The 25,910-nt window shown below is 42.4% G+C and overlaps 1 protein-coding gene across 1 annotated transcript in view; it reads right to left on the minus strand.

The window, feature by feature from the left end:
• Positions 1 to 25,910, minus strand: part of LOC146190896 (structural maintenance of chromosomes protein 3-like) — a 55,099-nt gene that overhangs the window by 16,625 nt on the left and 12,564 nt on the right. Inside the window, exons 7-18 of the mRNA XM_084601280.1 lie at positions 25,079 to 25,365; positions 22,247 to 22,391; positions 21,908 to 21,976; positions 20,394 to 20,497; positions 16,715 to 16,814; positions 16,241 to 16,386; positions 11,070 to 11,214; positions 5,287 to 5,443; positions 4,076 to 4,225; positions 3,544 to 3,613; positions 3,010 to 3,091; positions 461 to 652 (exon numbers count right to left, since the gene is read on the minus strand). Coding sequence (XP_084457406.1) covers positions 461 to 652; positions 3,010 to 3,091; positions 3,544 to 3,613; positions 4,076 to 4,225; positions 5,287 to 5,443; positions 11,070 to 11,214; positions 16,241 to 16,386; positions 16,715 to 16,814; positions 20,394 to 20,497; positions 21,908 to 21,976; positions 22,247 to 22,391; positions 25,079 to 25,365 — 1,647 coding nt within the window. The remainder of the gene's footprint in view (positions 1 to 460; positions 653 to 3,009; positions 3,092 to 3,543; positions 3,614 to 4,075; positions 4,226 to 5,286; positions 5,444 to 11,069; positions 11,215 to 16,240; positions 16,387 to 16,714; positions 16,815 to 20,393; positions 20,498 to 21,907; positions 21,977 to 22,246; positions 22,392 to 25,078; positions 25,366 to 25,910) is intronic.

A 25,910-nucleotide genomic window follows, 5' to 3' on the forward strand; every position in this document is an offset into this window, starting at 1 on the left:
GGGAACAGTAGTCGAGCGCCATGACCACTGCGCCACCCCGGCGGGCCTTTTACGGCATGGTGCATGTGTCCATGGAGAATTGTAAATAAATTCTGTAAATAAATTTCAAATGCCGCTGACACCTGCTGTACTAACGCCTCCTAGGCTGGGAAATGCAAGTTATCTTAGCAAGAAGTTCTGGCTTTTTCTACACAGCAGTGTCATTACAACTTCTTTTTCCATATTGAATAATTAACCTTACTTGCCACTTACACAAAATGCATGGCTCAGCACACCAATCCAGTGATTAATACGTACTTTCTTTAAAGTCCATTTGAGCTGTTTCAGGAGGCTTCAGCACAAGAAGGAGCATAATAGAGCTCTATCTCTAGCCCAAGTTTCAAGCTATTTTCTGTGCGCCGGGTGTTGACAACAAGGTGCCAAACAAACACTGGTTTAATCTCTCGCCATGCAAACCCACCTTCAGTTCCTGTTCCTTGATTGACTTCAGCTTCTTGTTGAGCTTCTCTAAGCTTCGCGTGCCCTCAAAAAGCCTCTGCTCAAAGCTTTCAGTGAGGTGGTCCACACGATCGCTGGAGCGTTCCCAGAGCAGGGCCTTCTTTTGGTTCTGGTAGTTCTCTGCCGTTACCAGACGTTTGTGCAGGGCTTGCTCCTGAAAGGAGAGGGAACATTGCTTGAAGCCCCGGCCACAGCCAGTGAAGTTCACTCTACATATTTGCAGCTCAAGTAATAATAAGTAATAATATCACATAGCGACAGCACTCAAACAAAATTAAGGAATGCTGATAAACTGAAAAACAAACTTTACTTGGGGGAGTTCGTGTACTTAAAAGAGAATGAGCTAATTGCTAGAAAATGACACATCATGACACATATATTCAACTGTCATCGAGATCAGAATAAATATCACTTAAAACACTGTCAACAATCACAGGCACCACAGACGCATCTCGTATGGCAAATAATGCAATATAATTCTGCATTCTGGCATCAATGAATCAAAGCACTTGAAAAATAAAAAGCACAATAAAGCTTTACACTAATATAATTGACAGGTGTAGGAACACAAACACAGATGTACTGAGGAATGATTAGTGTTTTTGTCCTGATGCACTTGAAGAAGTAAAGCAATCAAAACGTGGGATTTCCCCTGTGCCACCGCGGCAGGGCTCATAAAAATTTCACTCTGTATTCAGCTGGTTCAAGAAAAAAGATGTACAACAAAACAAAAACAAAAAAGTGCCACAAAATATTTATTCTGGCTTTGAGCTCCATGCAAGCTGCATCGACTTGGAAGATTGCTAGCAAATTTCATAGCCACAGCTTTTAAGGCGGAACACTTTCTTAAAATCTCGCGTGCACAAGATCTGTTCGCAAGATTCCACAAGATGTGTGTTCTCCTTGTCTAGCATTCCTGCCATCTGTAATCCCACATTTGAGTGCTGCACCAAGGAACGCCACGCGACAGGAGCGACGGTGTACCCTTAAATCTAATACACGTGCGGAGAAAGTGACAGATGCTGCGCCTTTCCTTTCCTGTAAACCAATTATGTATATAATAGCACTGCAACAAACGCACGCCAAAGAAAGGAAATTCCCACTATGGAGCACCAGCCCCAGCCTTGCTAGCAAAACCTCCACAAGGGGCGCGGGATATACCATGTGCAGCAACAACACGCAGCCTTTCGAATTTCTTCAGTGCAACTGCAGTGCTCTCTGAATTTTTATTACAACTACCCTACAGCTGATCGTTAAAAGCTGTTTTTGGTCTGACCCCACTTTAACAAATGGCAGCAATCAGGGCACACTTGAAAAACTAAGTGATGGACATTTTTATTGATTCTTTCTTTATTTTTCTGTTTTTTTTTATTTTTTTTTTTATATAGTGCTTCCCAACCCGACGAGCTTGATCATTGATACTCGAAAGCTGCCAAGCCTGTTCTGACTTAACACACACTGCTCTAGCATATGTTTCAAAGCTAAAATTTCTGTGGCAGGCAATCAAAGGCGCACACAAAATTTCTCCTTGATGGCGATAGTTGGCTGGCACAGGAATGAGTGTATATAGCAGAAATGAGATATCCAATTGGCAATGCACACAAGCACACTCGTCAAGGAGGTCTTTAGTTCCTACATTGTAAAAGAGTATAGCACAAAACTGCCACTCATATGCAAATATTTTAAACCAAACCAATAATTAATTGCGCTGGCGAGATTTGAAGCCAATGTTTCCAACCAAACACACACGTAAAGAAGGGAGCAATACACATCTGTGATTACACAACATTCTATACAACATATCTGTGATAATATGCGTCTTTACGCACTACTGTGATGCAGTACTGTAACACTACAGCGCACTAGAACAGAAGAGAAAAGGCATGTGGTCAAGATTACGAGTCAAGCACTTGACCTCGCCACTAGCAACAAAGCCATAGCTCGTGCCCAGCACGCATGACCATGGGGTGACTCCTGCAAGTAGGTACCATGGTAGCTTAAACATACGTCCACTTTAATGATAATGTTTTGAGATGCCATTGACATTTTCTAATGAAGGCACAACTTTACAGGTGCACTGTGAAATAAAAGAACTATAATTTGATAAATTTTGTTTGCGTGCATTCCGATAGGTTGTATACTTCCAGACGTTGGCTCCGAATCTTGATTTATAGCAAATAGGTGACTTATGGCATGAAAAAAATGCTAAGGCGCTTTCGTGCATTTAATTTGTTCATTCAAACGTGCAGCCAATAAGCATCCATACACAGTGCTGCGACTCAAGTCATCTGATCAATTTACCAAGCGATAATATTTAACTGCCATTTTTATGCTCAAATGGTACCCACTGTCAGAAAAGAATGAATGAAAAATGTTTAGCTAGGAAGTCTCGACAGTTATATATGGTAGAGCACATGGCCAATTCTTGTGACATGGGTTTAATAACCAATTCAAGCTCCACAGCATATCCTTATGCAGTTAGGCACAAATAACCTGAGGACATAGGCTTACCTTTGCCTTGATGCCATCTTCAATTTGCAAAAGGCTTGAGCGAAGAGAAGCGATCTTTGCTTCAGAGCGTGAAATGGCATCCCTGCATGCGCAGAGTAATTTTCTGTCAGCAGCCAATATTAAATTTAATTTGAATAGGACAGCGTTATGGGCCCTGCTCTGCAGAAAACTCCGCACTGGCGTCATGAGCAAAAGTGGCCAAGTTAGCAAGCGTTGGCAGGAGATGGAAACTGGGAGCCAGATCTTGAGTTCAACATTATAGGCCACGCAGGCACCCTCGTACGGCTTGGCCAAAGGAGTTTACATTCATGGTCGATAGTCTATCATATACTGTGGTAGCTTAATTATTTCTGTATGTTAATGAGTATTTATGACAGAGGCACAAATTAAGGTAAGAGTGATGAAACAAGCAGCAAAGAGCAATTATATGCAAAAAGGGATTCACAAGGGGAACCGTAGACAGGATCTTATAGACGGAAGAAGCATGCATAGCAGAAGCTGTGGAAGGGATGAAGAAGATTGAGCTCGACTCACGTGTTTCGCATAATTTTCAGCTCCAGCATTTGGATCTTGCTAGATATTTCAGCACTTTCAGCAGAAATACCTTTGCTTTGCTAAGGGCCAAAAGCAGTCACTTAAACAATTTACAGAAGAAAGCACATAAAGTGTACTCAAGCTTCCTGTCTGCAAAAAGCCAAACTGTTGTTACAATGCACACAAAATGCTCAGTTTCAGTTTGTCACTCAGCATGAAATAAAAAAAGCATTTCATGCCAATACATGACATAGATTTTTAGAAATTTTAACCTCTTTTGTGAGGTGCCTGCCCAGAGAGATGAGTGTCCATCGACATGTAGACTGCTGCCATCTTGTCAGCTGTAATTCATCCAGCCAATCATTCAGTGAACCTCCAGCTAGCATAGTATGATGCTTATCCCCGAGAACAGAAACAAAATTAACTGCAGCAATGAGTATTGCGTTGCAACCAGCCATAAAGCTTGATCTCCTATTTCAAAATAGAAAATAGACAAGATAAAAGATTGCAAAGTTGGTGCTGGGAAGGATACGATGAACAGCATCAGATGACTCCTTCAGTGAGGATTCAGCTGAATGAAGGACATCAAACAGGCGACGGAACTCTTCATACACAGCAAACTCATTCTTCATGGGGTCACGGTAGCCGCCCGTCATAGAACCTCCAACCCTCACTGTGTCTCCTGCACAAAAAAGAACAGAGTTTTATTTCAACCTGGCTTAAAGACTGTCACAAGGTCTTAGCTAAGAGCCACAGTTCAGCAGCCTATGGGATTTCAAATACTAATATTTGATTAAAGCCACTGAATAAGTGGAATACTCAACCTCTGCAGCTTTGCAACAAATGCCTTTGCTTAACACATAAACAGAGATGTGTCGTATATTATGTATATCTATGGAAACTCCATGCTAGTGTGCTAAAGCAAGCTTGCGATAATGCAAAATAAAAACCTGCAGCCTACAATTTTATCTGTGTGGCATCTGTACATGTCAGTCAAACTTAACAAATGCTGGGGTGGTGTGAGAGTACACAGAGGTGTAATCAGGATGTCCCCCTTCAACAAAGGGCCTCAAACCTCATCATCTCAGACAAGAAAGTCTCAGGCGTTTGCTTGATTTGCATACCACCTAACTGGATCAACATTGAAGACGTTTTTAGCTTGTGTACATTCTTCATAACTTTCGGATATAATGTATACAAGTGTTTGCTGTTGCAAGACGCTCCTGTAGATGGTGCCAGCGCACGGGCCCGACGGGCGCCATCCTCACCCTCATATAAACAAGGAGTAGACTACTCGGATTCCGCAGCGTCCCCACCTGAACTGCTACGCAGCAGACTCATCCAATTCCACGAAATCAGATGTAGCCCAGACTGTAATAAATGCTCTATAATTCCCATCAAAAGAAGTCCTCAGTTAATTAAGTCACCCTAGATTAGACAGGCACGAAACATTTGCTGCACTGTTCACCCCATCTCCCCCTATATCCCAGCTCCGTATATATTCAGAGGGTATTGTGTCTCTTCAGGTCAGCTCGAGAGCTGCTGATAGCTGATATCCTACAAGCAGGAAGGAGCTATTGCCACAGGAATTGCATGGACTTCAAACCAGGCCCTAGATTATAGTGACTATATTGTTAAAGAACTCAGTGAGCATAATAACACATGCACACAATGCACTTCATTATAGCAAAATGACTAGAGAGCGAGTGTGCGTGTCATATGTGGTTGTCAAAATATGCTCACCTTCGAGTGTGACGCAGTTGGCTTTGTAGACATGACATGCCTCCTGGGCAGCTTCCAGGTCGGGGCAAAGCAGCCAGTTTCCCAGCCAGTAAGGAAGCAGAGGTGCCAGCACCGCATTTGAGCACTGCACCAGATCTATCAGGCGCCTCACACCGGCCTGCACACAAAATAACATATTCCCACTGGCAGTGGCTGCCAACAGCCAGGCCCTTAATTCCAGCACAAAAAGGTCTTGGGTGCTAAGAATTGATCGTTCTTTCCAGCAAAACAAACACTGCAATCTTCAAAAACAAGGCTAAGAAAGTTCAACACACATGTAAAGTAAAGCCTCGCCAATACATATATTTTATTGCGAAAGCAATACTCCGACAGCCAAAGCGAGACCTCGGGTAGCCGCAGCTACACCGTGAAGAGGCGTAGTTACGGTCTCCTCATAAAAAAATTAGCCAGCCAAGACATTTTAATTCACGTTACCCCTATGCCACGGGCAGGAGCTGCCAACTCGGGCCACTGCTTTCATATGGGAGGGCGATATCACAATCAGCCTGCCAGAACCGTTTGCATTCTCGTTACCCCTACAACACGCAGGCACGTCCATACGGCTTGGTTGAAGCGTGACTTTATATATGAACTGGTAGCATACGCTTTCGCGTCATACACTTAAAAGATGAGCTTAAAGGTCCCCAGAAAGGGGTCACCAAGAAGGGTAAACAACGCCATAACACTGATAGTTATTGAACCACCCATCATTCTCCCGCAAAAATTTTCGATCTAGCTTCTGCAACACCAGAGATATCGGCGATTAAAAATGACCCTTCCAATTTTCCCCCTCAACTCGTACGCCGAAGGGAGCCATAAAAAAACAAAGAATACAAGCAAGTTCGAAGCTCCGCCCAGACATATGTCACTTCGACGAACTTCCGGTTGCCGCGCGCTCGCTCGCTGGCGTACTCGCTCCAACCCGTCCTCGCTTGCACACGCCCGAGGAGTTCGCCAGTTCGCGCAGCGACGGTTAGTGTAACCGCGAACCCGTGGTTATCCTATGTTACACGGCGGACCAAACCATGGTTGCACCACTAACCGCGGTTACCGCAAACCGAGCTTGACGACCTCGGTTTGCGTCGTTAACTGAGGTTATGACGGCGTCTGTTGACGGAAGCTACTCGTCGGCGCCCGAGTGCGCGAAACGTACGAGCGGGTCTGCTTCACAAAGTTATTCATTTGCCCACTGTATCACGTTTGAAGATCGATGTATAGAATATGGTGCCGCCCGAGGTCTTCGATTACGGCCGACAGCGCAGCGACTGCGTACTGAAGCCTTGTCGTGCCTACAGTATCGTTTGAACGGCTTGTTGCTGAGCAGAACGCCAAAAAATGCGCGGCCTTAGCTATGAAAGTACACGAGTTTGCAACGCCTGCAGCACGGGATGCCGCGAGCAGGCTGAGGTACGTTACACAATTACCGCGGGGGTGGAACGTGCGAGCGCGGCGAACGCCGGCGCCGTGCGTGACCGTCCCTAGTCGTCGCTAGGCCTATTGTTTCGCTTCGAAGCCGCGGCGGTCGACGCTTTGGAACATGATCAACGCTGTCGTAAATCGTCTGCTTATGAAACTGCCTTATAGTGATTCCTATCCTGCCATAGTAAAATAATTATAGGATTAACTCTGCCGACGCATTAATTGCAGAGCTAGTACGAGCAGATCGGATCAGCCGAAATGCACCAGCGGCAGCTGGCTTGAGCAGAAACTAGCTTGTATCACGGCTATCGTTCTTACCAGCAATTTGCTGCTGGTCAGCGATCCTCACGAGGGCTTCATACTTGATATTCGGCTCAATATTCCAGACGCTAACAAATTTTAGCACGCTTTATTTCGGACATCGGTGCTAACGATCCGCCGTGTCGGTCGCGAACGGTATGCGGGAGGAGGGGCCACAGCGGCGGCGTTTACGGCGGTCAAGGAAGTGCTGCCATCGTGCGGTGCTTGACCGTGCTGTTGACGCCTCGTCGGACGACACTCCGATACTCCTGAAACCACGTTATATAAATAAGATATTTGTAAATGAAGCTTCGTTCTGCCGATCCCTGCGTCGCTTCGCTTGCACTTAATGGGCAATGGCCACCTAACCGATAAGGGCGGCGAGCTGTAACTGCTGTAACCTGTAACAGCCCGCACAGAGTTCGAGCAGCGCACGAGCAGACGACTTTCGCAGCTACCGGAAGTGTGTCCGTGACGTCATGGCTGCAGTGGCCGCAGCGAATGGCAGCTTCTGGCTTGCTTGCCAGTCAACATGCCCGTGACGTCACGGTCCTGGGAAATAGTTCCATGCGACACCGCCAAACGACATCCTCTGTGCCCGCGAATTTCAAAAAACGCTGTTTTTAAAAATTAATAATAAATCACTGGCTTTGTTCTAAGGAGTTATACTTTGGTTTAATGCTCAAAATAATTCGTTCTACACATTGAACGCGTTTATCAGTGTCTTCTTGGGGGCCGTTTCCGTGGACCTTTAAGTGTCACCAATAATGTAGCACCTTACATTGATAGGGCATGATAGGGGAATAATGCAGCCGGCAAAAGAAGTTCCCGCCATTGCTTTTGCAATTCAACTAGGGTTAACCAGAGCTAAACCACAACAAATTTTTTTTTCAGTACAGACAGAAAGCTTATTATTTGAACTGCCGATTTTTGAAAAACTGACTGAAGAATGACGTAAAAGATATTTATTCAACCTTAAATGTCTAGACTAGCATTTCTTTTCATAATTAAGGCACGAACAGCTGATAGTTTAGGTCTCGCAGAGTGCATTTCTGTTGCCCTTATAGTGGGCAAGAGAATAGCAACACATCTGGTAAGTTGACGGCAATGGCAAACTAAGGCTGTTTCCTCTTTTTTTTTTATAGATTTTTTTGTCCCATTACACTGTTGCACTGCAAAGAAGCTATCAAAATGTGGCTGGCCAACTGTTATTCAACCTTAAATGTCTAGACTACCATTTATTTTCATAATTAAGGCATGAACAGCTGATAATTTAGGTCTCGCAGAGTGCATTTCTGTTGCCCTTATAATGGGGCAAGAGAATAGCAACACATCTGGTAAGACTGTTTCCTCTTCTTCTTTTTTATAGGTTGTTTGCCCCATTACACTGTTGCACTGTGAAGAAGCTATCAAAATGTGGCTGGCCAACTGTTTTCGTATTCTCGCTCTTAATGCAACATTCCACAGACCCGGCCTGCTCGCTGGGTCTGTGCCCCTATGATATGCCCCTAAGGCTCAGCAAAGGAACTGCCACATTTCTGTTCTTAATGTTGTTCCTCACCAGGAACGACTCTCTCAAATAAGCAGACACGTTCCTTGATGCTCTGCCCCTTTACAGCAGGCACTGAAAAGAAGCCACTGCAGAGGGTGAATAGCACAGTTTTTCAGCACTTCATTATGAGTATCCTCAGGTTTGGCCCACAAATGTGTTGTTGATCATTAAACATTAATATATGACCCTAACTTTTCAAAATTTTTAACATAGTATCGGGAAAATCGTGTTATCTGGAAACACATAAACCAAAAGAAAAATAGTGGCACTCTATGGAACAAAGATGAAGACACTAAAATACGGCAGGAAAGGCATCACAATTACCTGAACAAGGCAAGATTATACAAACAACGGCAGGTGCTCAGATGAGCTAATCATTCATGTCGAATATAAAGCACAAATTTTTGAACATTTGCAGTGACAGAGGTAACCAACTGAACCAGGGTGGTCGATTGCTATAGGTGTTGCCTATATTGCCTAACACTTCAACCTCAGTGCTCCTTCTATAATTACAGGATAGGCTGCATTTCTGCCCCCCCACAGACAATGATAGATGCAAAACAACAAACGAAAGAACCGCAGCGATATGTCCTTGTATATGTGTTCAATACACTAGCGGCCCAACTAGAACTATGCAATGGAGCTGTAAACCATAATGACACATGTCTTCCAAAGAGCCAAGCTTTGTTCCTAATCTGCATGCATTTTGGCATGTTGGGACATTGACAATATGCTTGAAAAATGTATCAAACAAGGTGTTAAATAAGCGAATTCTTCAAGGTCTCGATAACTGGTTACATGCACCAAAAAGTAGGGCATGTTCTCCCAAGGCTGTGGTAAAAAAAAAAAGAACTGAAAGGGTGTAAATACATTAAGCATTAAGGCTGAAGCGGTGTTGAACTCGCTTCACTACAGCTCTAAACCAGAACCATTACGGAGAAACACACATTAAAAAATGGCAATTTTATTGAATTGAGTTTTGGTATTAACTAGTTGAGAAAAAATAAAGCCTGATCACTATTCTTTTTATTATGTAGAAAAATAAAAGAGAGCAAGAAATAATCAGAAAATGATTTAAAAAAGTTTGCTAAAACACTCATGGTGGTTATGAAAGGCGCAGATCCGACCCATCTTCATGTGCATCCACATTGTCCGCAATATGACTTGCGAAACACAGTATAGACCTATGCTCTCCAAGGCTGGCCTCGCTGCTTCACATTCACAGAAAATAATGATAAGTAAAAAACATTCACCATCAATATTGCTATTTGTTTCCACCTTTTCATAACTTCCAATCATGTTTTCCTCAACTTCATATTTTGGGCCAAACATAGCATCTCTACCCATTTCAAATGCTTACGTTTGACACATGAAGACCAAATTTGGCCTGCATAATCATTAAGGAGTGCAGAGTGCAACTATTTAGGTTTTATTGTAATCAGCTATAATTAGTTAAGACTTCAAAATTTTTAAAATAATCAGGCACTAGCCACGAAAAATGACAGGCTAGAAGTAAAGTTTTCTCGGAATAGTGCGTGCTCATGGAATGACATTATATTTGCTTGTTTGTGCACAGCAAAGTGTTAGTGACAGCAAAAGCTATTCTACACTGCTCAGTCATGCTTACTGCCATGTCTAGCAGCTGTACAGTGCACCTTTTTTCACTTATGCATAGCATTTATAACAGAAAAACACTAAGCGTTCTTAGAACTGAAAACAAATTTGGATAGAGGAAATTAGTTTCTATAAACCTAGCTGTAATGTTAAGAAGGATAACCGATGATCGCTTAGGGTAACAAACTGGATTCCAAGGGAAGGAAAGCGTAGCATGGAGCGGCAGAAAGTTAGGTGGGCGGATGAGGTTAAGAAGTTCGCAGGGGTCAAGTGGATGCAGCTAGCACAGAACCGGATTAAGTGGAGAAATATGGGAGAGGCCTTCGCCCTGCAGTGGGTATAGTCAGGCTGCTGATGATGATGGTGATGAATGTTAAGAAAGCAATGCTTTCAAGGAGCAGGTCCCCATGAAGTACTTTACTGGTCATGAAACTGCTGCATGTAATACTGAGCGAGAGGATCTCATACACAGTGAGATGAGAATGCATAATTAGAGAGCACAATTTTCTATTTGAGCCAGTAAGGGGCTGTTATATATACATGGCACTTCATGTATCTCAGTAATGCAGACAACAGTTGCAGTGTTCTGGCTCAAGGTGAACATGAAGAAATTTTTGTTCAGTCTCATGCGTCTGTATACGTCCCACTGTGAGTATCTGAGGACCGAGTGCTTTACCACATGCATATGAGCATTTATTTCAGTTGCCTCTTTCTATAGCCGTGGTCGATCTGCAGACACAATACCTAATATTGGATCAAAAGCACGCTTTTGATTTTTTTTCTGCAGTCAAGAACATGCACATACACACACACAAAAAACGAAATGAGCTCTGTAGGACTGTAGGGGTAGTATACATACATCACTATCTGGATCTGGGTACTGTTCTTGTATGCGAGTCTTATTCAAAGCTTGAAAGCCAAGGCAGCCTTGAACTTCCATGCTGCTGAACTTGTGCAAGAGGACTCCCGCTGATGTGCTGGTCTGCACAAGGTGAGTAAACAGCCTGCGGCAAAGAAAAACCAACACTCATTTTACGCTGTGTTAAGCTGTCTACAGTGACAAAGCAGCCGAAGACGATCGGAGTTCAGACGTCGAAGTGGGCCAGTCGGTTCATACATTCCATGACTATGGCACAAGTTACGAGACACAAGTATACACAACTACGCAGCCCTGACTGGTATAAATGCCCCACTGGTGGCCGGAAATGAAAAAGCAAGGCACACAAAAGCAAGCCAACATTAAAAGCCAGATACACCAATAAAGGATATTAAAGCAACAATGGGCTAGGGCCACATTTGCAGCCGAAAATTAAGGGATTGAACTGTGGCTGCATTATTACACCGGGCCTCCAAAATGATATTTATTTATTCAGACACCCTAAAGGCCCACTGGAGACATTACAAGGGGGGACATAAGCCAGTATACAATTCTTTGTCAAACAAACAAACAAACAAACAAACAAAAAAGCAATGCTGATGGTGAAGTTGCATACATTAACAGCACACCCAATGACATAAGCAGATTTCATTAAAAAAGCTACTTCACTGTGAAATCAGCACAGAATATGTATAGTGTATGAATATTGTTTATGCATAGAAACCAGTATGCTTTGGTTGTGTCACCAATTTCTGCAGCCCTCTTCTGAATGAGGCCTTACAGACACCATTAGTCAATTTCTTTTTACTTTCATGGTTTAATGAAATGCTGTAAAAATAATCAGTCACAAGAAGCCTTCAAACCTCAATAATGTTTACAGTATGTCGCCAGCTGAAAACCAACTTTATTGTTATTAATTAATTTATTTATTTTTGCGATAATCGAATCTTTGTTTTTCATTTCTTAACCATCTTCGGACATTGACAAATATATTGCAAAAAGAATCACATCTCTGCCATGCATTGTTCAAAATCTATATTTTTTTTTAATGTGAAAGCAATATTTCAAAAAACAAAAACTATGAGGTATGTGGAAAGCCTTGAACTTTGACTTTCACAGAAAAAAAAAAAAAAGAAAAGAACATTCGAAGCATATTCAAACCCAGGAATTTAAGGCGGGAAGTGAGTATGGAACCTTACAGCTATTGCCGGAGCTGATCCGCCTGCATATTTAACTGTCCCTCTCTCCACTGTGCATTGCATGTCTTCACTTCAATGAATCCAACCACTTTGCTACTACACTGCCCTAAGGTCAGGCATTAAGCGGTCCTAAAATTGTATAGTGTGCTGCCGCTAGGTCCCAATCACCGATTTCGGTGAGCTTTGCCTGAAGCCTAAAAACCCTAGCCCCAAACTCGAAGCTAAATGAAATGGGACGTGCTTGCGCACATATTTTGCATTTGGCCAGCTTAACTAAATTGGCAGCAGTTTATTTTTTTCAGCCACCGTCACTGCAGCACAGTCCTACAAGGACGTGCATACAGCCAAGCAAAAGCACTGGGTAAAGGACATCAAATGCACAGGAGAGTCCTTGAAAATGACATATATCCTCAACAAAGTAAAGCTGCAGCATGCAGTGATGCCTGTTCAGATCGGCCTTTAACTAAGTGCTTCCAAGAAAAAAACCCATAACAGCATGAGTTTTGCTAACGGAATGATTGGGAAACAAGCTCCTAAAGACGAACACATGAGCCTGCCAGTTCTTTTGTCAGATTCTGTGATGCTCTTACTTCAGCAACGTCAACAGAAGCACAGCTGATATCTGGAGTCAGACTGCAACTGAGCCTGGCTGCCATGCCCCAGAATAGCGTGCGTCAACAGAGACCATTACTTGTGAACAAAGCATTAAGCGGTCCTAAAATATTATAGCGTGCTGCCACTAAGGTAATGAGTAAGAAATAAAAAAGAAGCAAGCCAGAAAACTAGTGAAAGGTCAACTTGTTAAAGGCACTAAGGGACCCTGCTATAAGCCTGCTGGGTTTCAATCCCATATACGGCTGTGTGTACAAGCCCAGTAGAGGACATAATTGCAAAACATTGAGCTTTGTTTTTCTGAAAACTTTAATTTTTGATGTTCCCTATAGGAATGCTTTTTTAATACATCAAAATAATTAAATGAAACTTCTGGTATGCTTCTTAATTAGTCCGTTGTATATTAAAGCATGAAATGAACTAGAATATTTGTAAACAAACAAATTTTGATGTTCCGATGATTCAACTAGAATGCGTCCACCTAAAATGACACAATAACCAGTTTCTTGGCAGCTTCACACTCAGGGCAACATAAGAAACTTAGCTTACTGCGCAGGCTGCTGGTGCACCTGCATTACTACAAAACCATTTCCTCTTCACATGCTGCAGACGAGAGCTACGACTTAATTTGGCCTTACACACATATTTGGGGTCACTTAATTCATGCAGAGTTTTAAAAATATTTTTTGCTCTCCTAATACATCGAGATGAACTTTGAAACTGCCCTTCGCAAGGCTGATGTGAAGAAAAAATTTCAATATCAAAATTAAAAAAAGAAAAGGTGGATATCGATCTTTACAGCAAGGTGCAGAAAAAAAATGCTGTCCAGTTAAGTGCATGAATCAAGTAGATCTATTCTCAAAAATGTAACTGTTGAATGAGGTACAAAGGCATTTATTGACAATTTCTCATCATAATAGTGTCAGTTACTCTTTCAAGGCACAAGTTTTGAAAGGCTCCATTTTAGCGGCCTCATAATTCAGTCGGCCCCCGTTCGTGTTATCCACGGCATGACTGAAATATCACAATACATCTAGTTCATTGATGTAAATCACAAAATTTTCCATGATACTTGGTGTTTGGTGTTTTTGAATGTTCTGCTCTTTCCATTAGTGTGGTGCTGAAAAGCCACCATGGCGGTATCTTTCTGCTCTATTTCCCAGCATGGGCCACTAATACATAAGCACCTCGTAGATCACAGCTGCTTGGTCCCCTTGCTCTTGGGCATGGTGAAGCGGCTGTTGCATTTCTCCTCTTAGTGTTCCCCGAGGTCAGCCTGCTCATCTAAGTTAACGCATTGCTATCTACAATTTCTTTAATGCTCCACTCCTTTGCACTTAGGCATAGTGGACAAGCCGCCACAGTGAATGACTGCTGCTGCCGCTGCATATTCCAGGTCTTCAGAGCATGTAGCTTTAGGTTCAACCTACACGCTTGATAAACTCGTACATTATATATGCCACCAGAATTTGCCAAAAACCATGGGCCTTGTAATCAGAAAATTATGTTGTCCAGGAATGTAATAACCTGATCACAAATACTGTAGCCTTATAGAACACGCTTTTTTCTCACGATTTCAAGCATTGGAACAGGGATGAATAAGCCCGAGTTGGCAGCTCCTGCCATCATGGACACGACATCACACTATCTGACACCCAATAAGTACACGGCAATATCAGCTGCCAACTACGACTTGCCAGAGAAGTAGTCATAATTCTTGTAGCGAGAGCTACATTTGACTACCAGTCGTTGACTACCAGTCGAGCATTTGGCTGTGGAACCGCTCTGGAATGTGTGGAATGCGCCACGGCATGAGAGGCATGACATCAGAGCTTCGCTGCCGGGTGCGGCTGCCGCTGCTGCGCTTGACGTCACGCAGATGCCAAGTGCTAGCTATGCGCATAACTACGCATGTGCAACTGCATGTATAGAGGTGAGACACAACAGCCGCAGCACAGTCGTTTCGCATGGAGAAGGAGAGTCTAGCCGTTGCTCAGTGGCAGTATCGACAGGAGAGGCTCGGTTCCTCAGATCCAGTAGTTGTTACCCGAAAAATTGGCCATTGAGTAGAAAAGGAATGAATACCGAAAGGCCAAGCGAGCAGCAGAGACGCCTGAACAGAGAGAAGAACGTCTCACCAAGCGGAGACGCCAGGATGCAGAGCGTAACAGGCGGCGCATAGCAGCTCAGATGGAGCCTTCGAAAGATCAAGGGGACCCGACGACAGCGACAGAAGAGTATGTAAAAGCTTGTCGTGTAACTGACACCACCAATTCGACTGTCAGAAAGTTCAAATGATGTGTGACAGCCAATGTCTCTTCATTGTTAATCAGTACAAGTTCAACAATAGGCTTGGCAACATGCCGAAACCAGAGCAAAGTATAGCTCTCGCTACCTATATGCTGGCATAGCCGAGCTAAGTCACTGCCAATTTCTTTGCTTACTAGCTGTGCCAAAGCCAGAGTTTCTGGAGAATTGGGCCCTTAATGCAGTCACATGAAAAAAAGAAGATCCGTGTGGCTCCAAAAGCCCAAATTATGCGTCAGCCCTGGTCATGGCTTCGGCCGTACTTGGCTTTTGTTTTGGTACAACCACCTAGCCAGGATACTTTATGAAAGGACCTGGGCAGTACCATTATTGATACAAGCCGAACAGGTGTGCTGATCTCAATAACACACACGTAACAATAACTGCAGAACAACCATGCTATGTAGGTGTCTCGTATCATTACTGTGAGCACTCCCACAGAAACGATGCAACCACAAAAAACACAGGTAACATTTTTAGTGTCTTGCTAAAATTCCGCACCTGTTATAAGCTGGTTTGCAGCTCAAGCAGTAACCGAGTGTATTGACTTGCATGCTTGCCACTCTTACTCTCAGGAGCAATTAAATCAAAATGAGGCCATTTCTGAAGGAAGTGCAGCATGAATTTCACCAAGTGAGGTGCCAGTGTGTCTTTAGAAGAAAGCCTTTTTGCACAGCAGGGATTTATGTGCTAAAAAAGCACAGAATCAGAGACAAACTCGCTCAGTTAAGAAGATAGCAATAATAAATACATACTTTGTCACATACTACTATATAATTACTGCATCTTACCAAAAGCATTAAGTTTTTTTGAACAAACAGATTTGAACACTCCCAATTGATTTCAGTTCATCAGAATGAGTGGATATTGCATGGTTATTCAAATCAGAAAAATTTCCCCTCAAGCACACATTTCCTTAAGGTCTCCTAGAACATCCTCCAATGGTAGTATGCACTTCAAATACTTGGGTATACACATTAAACAAAAAAAGGATGGCCAGACCTCGAAAATAGCTCTTAAAGGCACCATACTAACTTTCTCCCAAGTGCTGCAGCCAATGCCGTCCTGAGATTGTCAGGAAATTGCAGGTGGTCCACAAGCATTCCAACGTAATCTTGAGCAGCTGGGTCAGCCTCACTGGCCAGCAATCTCCTCAGTCCTTGCCAGCCATGGAACTCATTCTGCAAAGTTTCAAAGGGCCACCCGGGACAAATTGAAGTTATCACTTATAGATGAATTACAGTTTTCCTCTACTAAACGCGCTACTTTCACTGAAAACAAAGTTTTTATAAGCTAGAAATCAAACTCAATGTTGAAAGTCTTCTTTTTTGTCTATTTCTGTGCTAGATAAACACGATCAAGGAACCTGCTTTAATTCTAGTGTACAACGAGGAGTTATACAAACCTTTTCAAGTTTTCTAAACAATATCACAGTATTTCTAAACAATATTTTGTAAACAATATCAACAGTATTTTCTAAACAATGAATGCAAAAATGCATCTGTATACCTTGCCCATTACAGAGACCATACGAGGTTGAATCCATAATAGGTCATTCCGTGCTTTGCTTACAGCCAGATGACAGTCCTCTTCTAATCGCTGGGCAAGCCTGCACAATGCAATAAAATGCGGCACCATCACAGACAGAAAACAACAGATTCTAGTTTCATAAAAACATGTCGAAATCGGGGCAGTTTGAGTTTGTTTCCACTGTTTTCAGTGCAGTGTTGAAGAGGAGGATCTGCTGATTTGAGTACCCTCTAATTGATGTTTTCAGAATTAATCAAGAAGGACGACACTAAGTTGAACCAGAATTGAACTGGTTTATTCCATTGCATCCGCATATACAGATTCTGGTCACAGCAAGTATACCAGTTTTTGTTCCTCCTCTGGCTGTCTGCTTCTTTATTGAAGAGTTCCCAGGCTTCAGGTTTCAAGCAGGTTTCAAGCAAGAGTCTTGGGTTTAGGCACTCCAATCTAGCCGATAGTTTTGCGCTTGGGTTCTAGAGGATGAAGACGAGCGGTTTGTGGTCTGCCTCAATTGTAAAGGCTCCTCTAGCCAGGTATATGCTGAAATGTTCAACTGCTAATACTATCGCCAGCATTTCCTTGTCAATCTGAAAATACCGCCTTTCTGTAGGAGTCAAAGCTCGACTATAATATGCGAGGATACTAGGCTTTTTTCCTTCACTTCCTTGTGTCAGCATTGCGGCTATCCCTTCTGATCCTGCATCTGTGATGAGGTGGGTTTCTTCGTTGTCGTAGTGGATTGCAGCCAATTCTTTCTTGACGTTATTCAACACCTCTTGCTCTCTTCCGCTGAAATGGGTTCTTTTCTCGGGTAAGCACGCAAATTGGTTCGATGATCTGAGCCAAGTCTGGGATGAATTGGCCGCAGTAGCTTCTTCATCTCCAACAAACTTAGAACTTCTGATAGACTTTTTGGACGAGTCATGCGCTTGACTACCTCCACCTTGTCAGGGTCTGCTGTGATGCCCGACTCGGAGAAGGTGTGTCCGAAGAACTTTATTCTAGTTGTCGTGATGGAAGCCAAAACAATAGACCTGTTTTGCGTGCGTCTACGACAGCTGGCCACTACGTGAGCGAATTTGGTGATCTGTACAAAGAAGTTCTCTCCCAAATCGTAGAAGACACCACACACTTGTTTACGGGAAATTGTGTAGTCCTCTTTAAAATATAAAAATTCTGCAAGGCGACAAGCACTTACTGCAAATTAACACATTTTGCTAATGAAATGCAACAGTACGCTAAGCACGGGCCTTAATGCATTTCTCAGGCTTCATTTTGGCACTCCCACTACGTCAAGAGCACTCTTCCTGAATGAGTTATATATTGCTGCTACCTGGGTTCAGTTCAGTTCAGGCGTTCAGTCGTGTCCGACTCTTCGTGACCCTATGGACCATGTCACGCCACGCTTTCCGGTCTCTCACTATCTTCTTAACATCACATAGCTTCATCTGCAATGCCTCGAGAATGCCATCTAAGCTACCTGGGTATGGTCCCTTTTTCGAAAACATGGTTCCTTTTTGTGAGTGACAGAATTAGTAACATGCTAATTGAGTGTTTGGTTATATTTCAATTTCCCCAGAACCCACTGTCATCTCAATGGGGCCAGCAAAATAAACTAACTCGATTCATCACCAGTGAAAACAATAAGAGAAGAGTCAGTTAAGCAACTTCTATTTTTGTACTCGTCCTCTCTTGGAATAAAAGGCAAACAACAAGTTTACAAATTAAGCAGGAGATGAATTATTAAAATTTAATATCTGAGCTTAGTCTTTTGAGTAGCTGCATGAACAATTTATAGAAACATGGCCGAGCCTCATTGAAATGAAGGCTGTTGTTGTGAAATGCCATACATAGCAATATGGCTGTAAAGTTAAACAGGCAATAATTCATACCGATGAGTGTCCTATTAAAGAAAATATGTAAGCTCAAAAATATCATACAAATTAGACTAAAACATTTCTTTGCACTTAAAAGCTATCCATATAATTTTCTGAACATTTTAATTATAAAAAAAAAAACGCATTCTAAGCAATTGCACCTCCTGTGAAAAAAAAGTAAAGGATCTAAACCAATTCATAGACTCCAAGACCTAATGTCTCCATTTTTCATTTCTTAGCTTGTAACCCCCAGCAAAGAAAAGGGGAGAAATACCTATACTGGGAACACAAGCTTTCTCATCGCAAAATCAATGGTGAGTTGTTTCTGAAATTTGACCCTGCTACAAGTTCGTGGCGATTTTTGTGCCAATTTCAACGACAAATGTCATATTTTGCCTTAACCACATCATTTTTCATGCAAGTTGTCTAAGAGTAACCAAGACATCAGCCCACAGAGCAGCCACCAATTATTTTCTGAAAGGGTGTTGGTGCTTTCAGCAATTTCGTTTTCATTTCTCAGAGTATTTAGATGACAATTTTTATGCTTGCTGGCAACGATAGTATGACTAGTATTTGCCAAGCTTTCTTTTGAGCACAATATCACAAGAAATCTTCTACAATATTTCGCACACTCAGAAGAATTGTGCAATGCCTGCAGACTCAAAAGAATGAGTTCAAAAATTGAAAGAACATTCACTGTATATCTAAAAAAAAAAAAAAAGTTTCGTTTTGATTTTACGCGCTGTAGTCTTACAGCCATCTAAGACAGAGGACAAAGATTCAGGTGAGGATCTATATTTAGCAAAACTAACAAAAACAACTTTCTCAATCTACAGTGTGGTTCTAAGAGCATAAAAAAAAACAAAAGCAATCAAAATAAAAGGGAAAGTATAACAAAGAATTCCACTCCATAAAGTGCAACAAGGCAGAAAAACAATAATACTACTGAGAAAAAAGCATTCAGCCTTGAGCTCTATGCTTACTTCTCTTCAGTGCAGCGAAGTTGCAGTCAGATATTTTTTTACTGCAGTGTATTTTGCCTGCCTCTTTCTGTGCGTTTATGATTATCATTTTTAGTCGCTTGCAGCCTAGTGATCTAGTACTCTGACTTTTTAAATATCGAATTTTCAGTCAATTTTGTGATTCGAAATCCGCAGCCTTCCTTAAACTTAGGCCCAAGTTGGGACACACTGTATGTGCACCTGCACTTTTCTGCATTTTTTGACAGGTCTAGCAGCCAAACAAATGTGTCACAGGATGTTTTCAGAAATTTTAGGAATACAAAATGCTGAGAATGCACTTCAGGACAATCAGCATCCATTACGTTCACAACAGCGCAGCAAAAAAAATGGTGGACTGCATAATCACGACAACATTCAAAGCAAAGCCCGAACACTGCACCGCAGCTCACAATTTTTACCGGTACCATGCAAAGAACGACGAACTAGCAATAAAATTTCATTTAAACCCCGTTATTGTGGTTTGAAAGGCCTGCATTGTTCAGCTTTAGCGAATTCACTTCGCTGAGCACATTACGACCATGCAATGCATGGTCGTGAAAATCCTAACTGGTCCAGTTGGTTTAAGGAACAAATTTCCAGTTCATACCAGCCGGTTCCCCAACTGGGAACCAACTAGTATGAACTGAAAATTTGTTCCTTAAACCAACTGGACCAGTTAGGATTTTCGCCTGCATTAACACAACACACATGCAACACACTCATGCTGAGCAGCAGTGACAAACAAAAGAAACGTGGTGCAACATGGAAGTGGTGCCTTACGTGTACTTGTTGACTGCTGCATAGCTCTGCTTGTGCAGCTGCAAAAGCTCCACTTTCATGCGTGCATCCAGCTGCCGTAGAGAATCCAGCTCCGCTTGCGCCTGCTGCTTGCCACAGAGCACACCAAGCGCCTCGTCAGCAAAACATGCTCACTGCACTTGGGGGCAGCCACATAAAGCCCAGCTAGAGCAAACATTGATGTGCGCAACGTGCCAGATTCAGCGTGACTAATCAAAACAATCGGCACCTTACACAGTGAATCTGTACTGTATTTGCACAATTTTAAGCCTATGACTGCGTGCAACAGTTGGCATCCAAGGTACATCATCTGTCTCACCTTTATTAGCAGTGCCATGCTTTTCATTTTGAAAAACAACACCTAATCCCCCCCCCCCCCCCCCTCCCTTCCCATTCTTTAGCCCTTTTCCAATTTCAGACTTTTCAATTTAAAAAAGGTAGCTACAATTACAATCATCCAATTATGGTACCTGTGTAAAGTGCTGCCGGATTTCTGTGTTTCAGGAGAACAAAAGCAGTAGTGCAGACAATGAAGAGCAAATAGTATAATTTGAAGCCCACAATGCTTAAAGAAACACTGGGTACAACTCCACCCAGTTATTGTTCTAGGCGAAAACTGATCATCTAGCATTTTCAGGCTGCATTGATTTTTTTTCTGGCAACAAAAAAAAATTGCATTTATTGCCGAGAAAATTGGATGTAGCAACCTTCCTTTTGGTCGATTCAAACTTGTGACGCAGTAACTCCGGACAGGTTGCTGCCATTTTAAAGTCAATGGTGGTGCAGAGTGTCCACCCCCAAAAATAAATGCCAGTGCATCAACTTTACTTGTGGAATCAACCAATTAGGTTGGCGACCCCTGTGTTTCTTTCTTTCTTTTTTTCCAAGGGGAGTCGTTTCTGGCTTACAAAAGCCGTTTTTGGAGAGAGTGGTCTCTTTATGATCAGGATGCAGTGCCATACCAGTAGAGACTAGCTTCAGTTTGTACTCAAATTCACCCCAGAGGACAAAATACTCTCCAAACGCCAGGCTAAAGCCTGGCATAAACTTCAAGCTATAACACCTATCCAAATCCCAATTATGCTGCCTATATTCGGAAGGACTCTACTCAGACAAATGCAAAAAATGTGACACCAAAGCTGATCAAAATCATATGATCTAGAGCTGCCCACAGTCCATACCCGCGAGCCACTTCATACACAACTCTGATGACTGTGGGAGGCTCTACTGCTCAGCCCCGAGCAGTAGAGCTGAAAACATTGCCACTGCCCAAGGGATAGCGGCTGTCATTTAGGCGGGGGGCAGCCATTCTGGTTTCTCCTCCATATCCGCTGGTAATAAAATTAAGCTGCACCACTACCACTATCAGCGCCTTTTTAAGCAGATGCTACGTGCAAGGGACAGCTGCTGCCATATATGGGAGACATTCATAAACTAAAACAAACGTACACAACAAATAAGAAAAGGCTCCAAGATGCAGCCCATGCAAAACTTGCCTTTTCTTCAGTTATATATCTTTCCTTCTCAGCAGTGCTGGCCTGAACCTCCAACTGCAGGTTTTCACACTGTGGGCAGCAAAGCACAGAACAGAACAGTAGCTGAGCAAAAAATACCAAGAAAATGGACCCACTTCCTGTCTGAGCTTTTCACAAGCAATTCCTACTCAACAGTCAAGAGTGTAGCTTACCGCGATGCAGGTCACTAAAAATGCCAGCAGAATTCCTGTCATCGCTTTACAGAAACAGCTACAGCAACCATTTACGAAAGGCTTACTTTATGTAGGGTTGCATTGGCCGCGTGTGACTTTTCAGAGTTTGATGTTTGATCATACGTGCCTGTTGCTGAATATCTTGCAGAATGGATTCAATCTTCTGAACCTCTTCTTCAACCCAACTATTTCGCTCCTGAGTTGTGTCAAAAATTTGTCCGTGCCGCACACGCTGCATTACTGCATCCTTCTCGTTCATCAATTCTTGCACCCTTGAAATAGAAAAAAAAAAAAATATATATATATATAGGTTTCAATTCCCTTGAGCAAATTCAAGACATTCATATTTCAGGCAGCAAGACAAAAACTGCATTTTGTTTTATCAACTGACTACCAACTGTTCTATAAAGAAACCATCTTGCAACACAAGGTGTCGAGAAAGTAAAGAGAAGAGGTACAGTGGAAGCTTGTTGATATGATTCTTACGGCCATTGAAACCCATCATGCGAAAAAGGCTCCAAAATGTTGTGAACGAAACATACTTACTATAAAACTTACTCTAATAGATTGTTACTTATTATGGGGTTTTATGGCGCATAAGCAACTGTGGCTATCATGCGCCAAGCATCAGGATAGATGGTCTGTAAAGTGCCTAGATGATAAACTTGTATTTGATTTAAAACATCTGCGTTCTTCAGAAACGTAACGAGAGAAAAATCAACGAGTGCGTGTTCCCCTAAAAGCAATGAGTATGAAATGGACTGTGTTCATTGTAAAATACAGTAAAATATTTTTTTTTAGGTTTTTCAAATCATTAGCATGAAAAAACTTAGTTTAATTACAGCAATGTGAAATAATATGCAATGATCGACTGCTCAAAGAAAATATCTTTAAAGACATCAAGGGTAACATACAAACGTAACATAAACCTCAAAGATGCTCTAGGGCATTCTAAACTCGGCAACACGCGTTCATTTAAATCACATTCTTGTTTCTGGCACAAATGTAAAATATTCAGGCATTTTCAAAGTGACATTATGGTCAAAAGCACCGCAAGTAATTTTACTTTTCACATAAAACATTGTCTCGCGTTATTTACCTTATCTACCTTAGAATGCTCGTCCTGCTAGAGACAGGATAAATCAGTGAGCGTAAAATTAAATGGCCATCCTGCAGATACAGCCAAAAGCCTTCTAAAAACAGTTTCCCAGCATTTCAAATCAGGATGGTCATGAACTTCAAGAAATGAAATTACTTATTCTCCAGTAAGGTTTTAAATATTCAAGGGCAGAAAGTACAGGAAGGCATTTCTAACCTTTAAATTTCAAGCACTGCAACCAGCAGGAATAAGCACCTTGAAAGGAAGATTAGAATCTCTGAAATATATACTCCCTCTGCCTAATCATTCTTGAAGACAATTACATGCATCAGAAATTTGTTCCACCATCTAACAAGTCCCCCATGTATTCTTTCAAATTTTTCCCACTTTTTTAGCAATATCTATATTCTTTCTTGAATAACACTCAATATTTTTCTCCCTTTGCATGCATGGCATGCCATTTTCTGTTCCTTGCTCTCTTTTCCCCTCTTATTATTTTTTTTCTTTTCCTACCGTCACCCCTTCTGGACTCCCCACAAATGCCTTCATAGCCCCCTTCATTTCCTTCCTTTTTCTCTCTTTCTTGATAATCTTCATCTCACAGCAACTACTAGTAGTAGTACTCTTAGCCAGGTTGGCATGGTGATTCACTGTCTGGTCCCCATTTAATCCACTCTAGGTATATATTTTACCAGGTAACCCATCTGCCTTCTATTCTTTCTCCTCCTCTTCCTGCGTTAATATTTTCAATCAGCCTATGCTCGTATATCCCTCTTTCCTTAGCGCTCTCTTCAATTACTCTACTGCAGTGTATTCTTTATCAGTCCATATAAAATTTATTATCCCCTCCTACAAACACATGCCCTTGTCAAGGCTGCTTTATTCTTGTGGTGATCCATCATGTATACCTTGCACTGTTCTTTCTCTTGCTGCTGCCACTTTTATATTCTTTTTCAGGTCAGAGGATCACAGGTTTTGCAATTCAGATAAAGACACCTCCAAGGCAACACTTTTTTATTTCACTATTCCTCACCCTTACCACCTCCCCCCCTCTCCCACCTCTGCTCTGCTCCTTCTTCAGAAGCAAAAGCCTATATAAACCACTCCAGTGATGACTGCACTGCCCAGACAAGGACAAGGCCACTGGTCGAAACATTGGCTAGTGGACTAAGGCTCCACCTCAACCCTAGCTCTGCTTCCTTTGACTTTGTGCACCCATCTTTTACACCTCAATCTACTTTGAAATAATCTGTCACTTTGGGCTGGACTTTGTTTCTCAGTGTCCAGAAGCAAGCTTTCTCGATACTCTAGAAGAGAATCCTGTAGTTTTATCACTGAACTTTGCAGCTGGGGCAGAGCCATTAAGAGCATCTAAAACTTAATTGGCTTTCTTCCAACTTCACCAAGACCACACCCCCCCTCCCCTTTGCCTGCAGAAGTGACATGTTGCCAAGGTCTGCACTTCCGAGAACACGAAACATGTTACATAGGAACATGTTCAGGAAAGCTAGCACTTTCTTTAAAGCAAATTCTCATCAACAAAGGTGGGGAGGGGGGTCATTATGAGAGTGGCTCCCCTATCAAAAATCACATTAAACATCGATAATCAGTCACGAGTGTTCACATTACTGCGGCTACAATTACCTGGGACTTTTTCCCTACCTCTTGAAGCAAAATTCGATATCATGCAAGTTTTTTACACATTTTTCACGGTTGTATTATCCAAACCACGTGGAAATACAATTGTATTCACCATGCCTCCATGCATTCGTAAGGCCAAGGCCAGGGATGAAACAAGAAATGTATTACTATGCCAAGAAAAACATGAAGCGGGATCACATCACTGAAATTTCACTGTACCTTCTTTGCAGCTGGTCTTCCTTCCTCTCTAGGGCACGCAATGACTCTACTGTATTGGCAAGTTTCAAGGTCATGTCCTTGACAGCCTGGTCAGAAGTAGCCAGGGAATCTGTCAACTTCTGCAGTGCCCTTCCAGTTTCCCCAATTTCTGCTTGGAGCTGGTTTTCATGAAGGCGTTCCTTGGCAACGTCGGCTTCAGCTTGACACAGCTGACTCCTGATGTCCTCTAACCTGGCGGTCCTGTCCTGTGCCTCCTCCCTGAGCTGCCTGAGCTCAAGCTTCTTCTCCTGAAAGAGGTTGAAGAGCGGCATGCTGCACAATCGACAAGCAGACACTTCTGGTGGGTCATAAAATAAGGGGTGTATGTGCTGTCTCATAATCGTCATCAGCTGTGCTCAAGCCCATAGCACAGCATAAATTGTCAGGTGATTGAGCTACGGCTTTCTTTTTTGTGTGAGTGTGTGTGTGTTTTGACGTCACCTACCATGAACACACTTTATTCTATCTTCTCTTCAGCTCTTCTTAATGCTCTGCCAAATGCAGGGCAGCCAAACAGACATTACATCTGGTTAACCTCTCTACCTTTACTTTCTGCTTTCCTCAAAGTATCAGTCCTGCTTTTATTTTTTCCTTATCTCATCACCAAATGGCTCCCTGATGCACTAAACATCACCTGTCATCTCTTATATGCTGCACACTGTTACTCTAATAGAGGAGGTCAACCTCAACTCTGATTCTGACTGCTTATATGCCATAACACCTTACCAAATTATATACTGTAATAGAGTCCCAGGTATCAAAAAAATTTTTTTTATTTTGCTAAACAAAAGTA

The sequence above is a fragment of the Amblyomma maculatum genome, chromosome 4 (assembly GCF_055883805.1).
Source record: "Amblyomma maculatum isolate TAMU_Amacu chromosome 4, ASM5588380v1, whole genome shotgun sequence".
Taxonomy (NCBI): Eukaryota; Metazoa; Arthropoda; class Arachnida; order Ixodida; family Ixodidae; genus Amblyomma; species Amblyomma maculatum.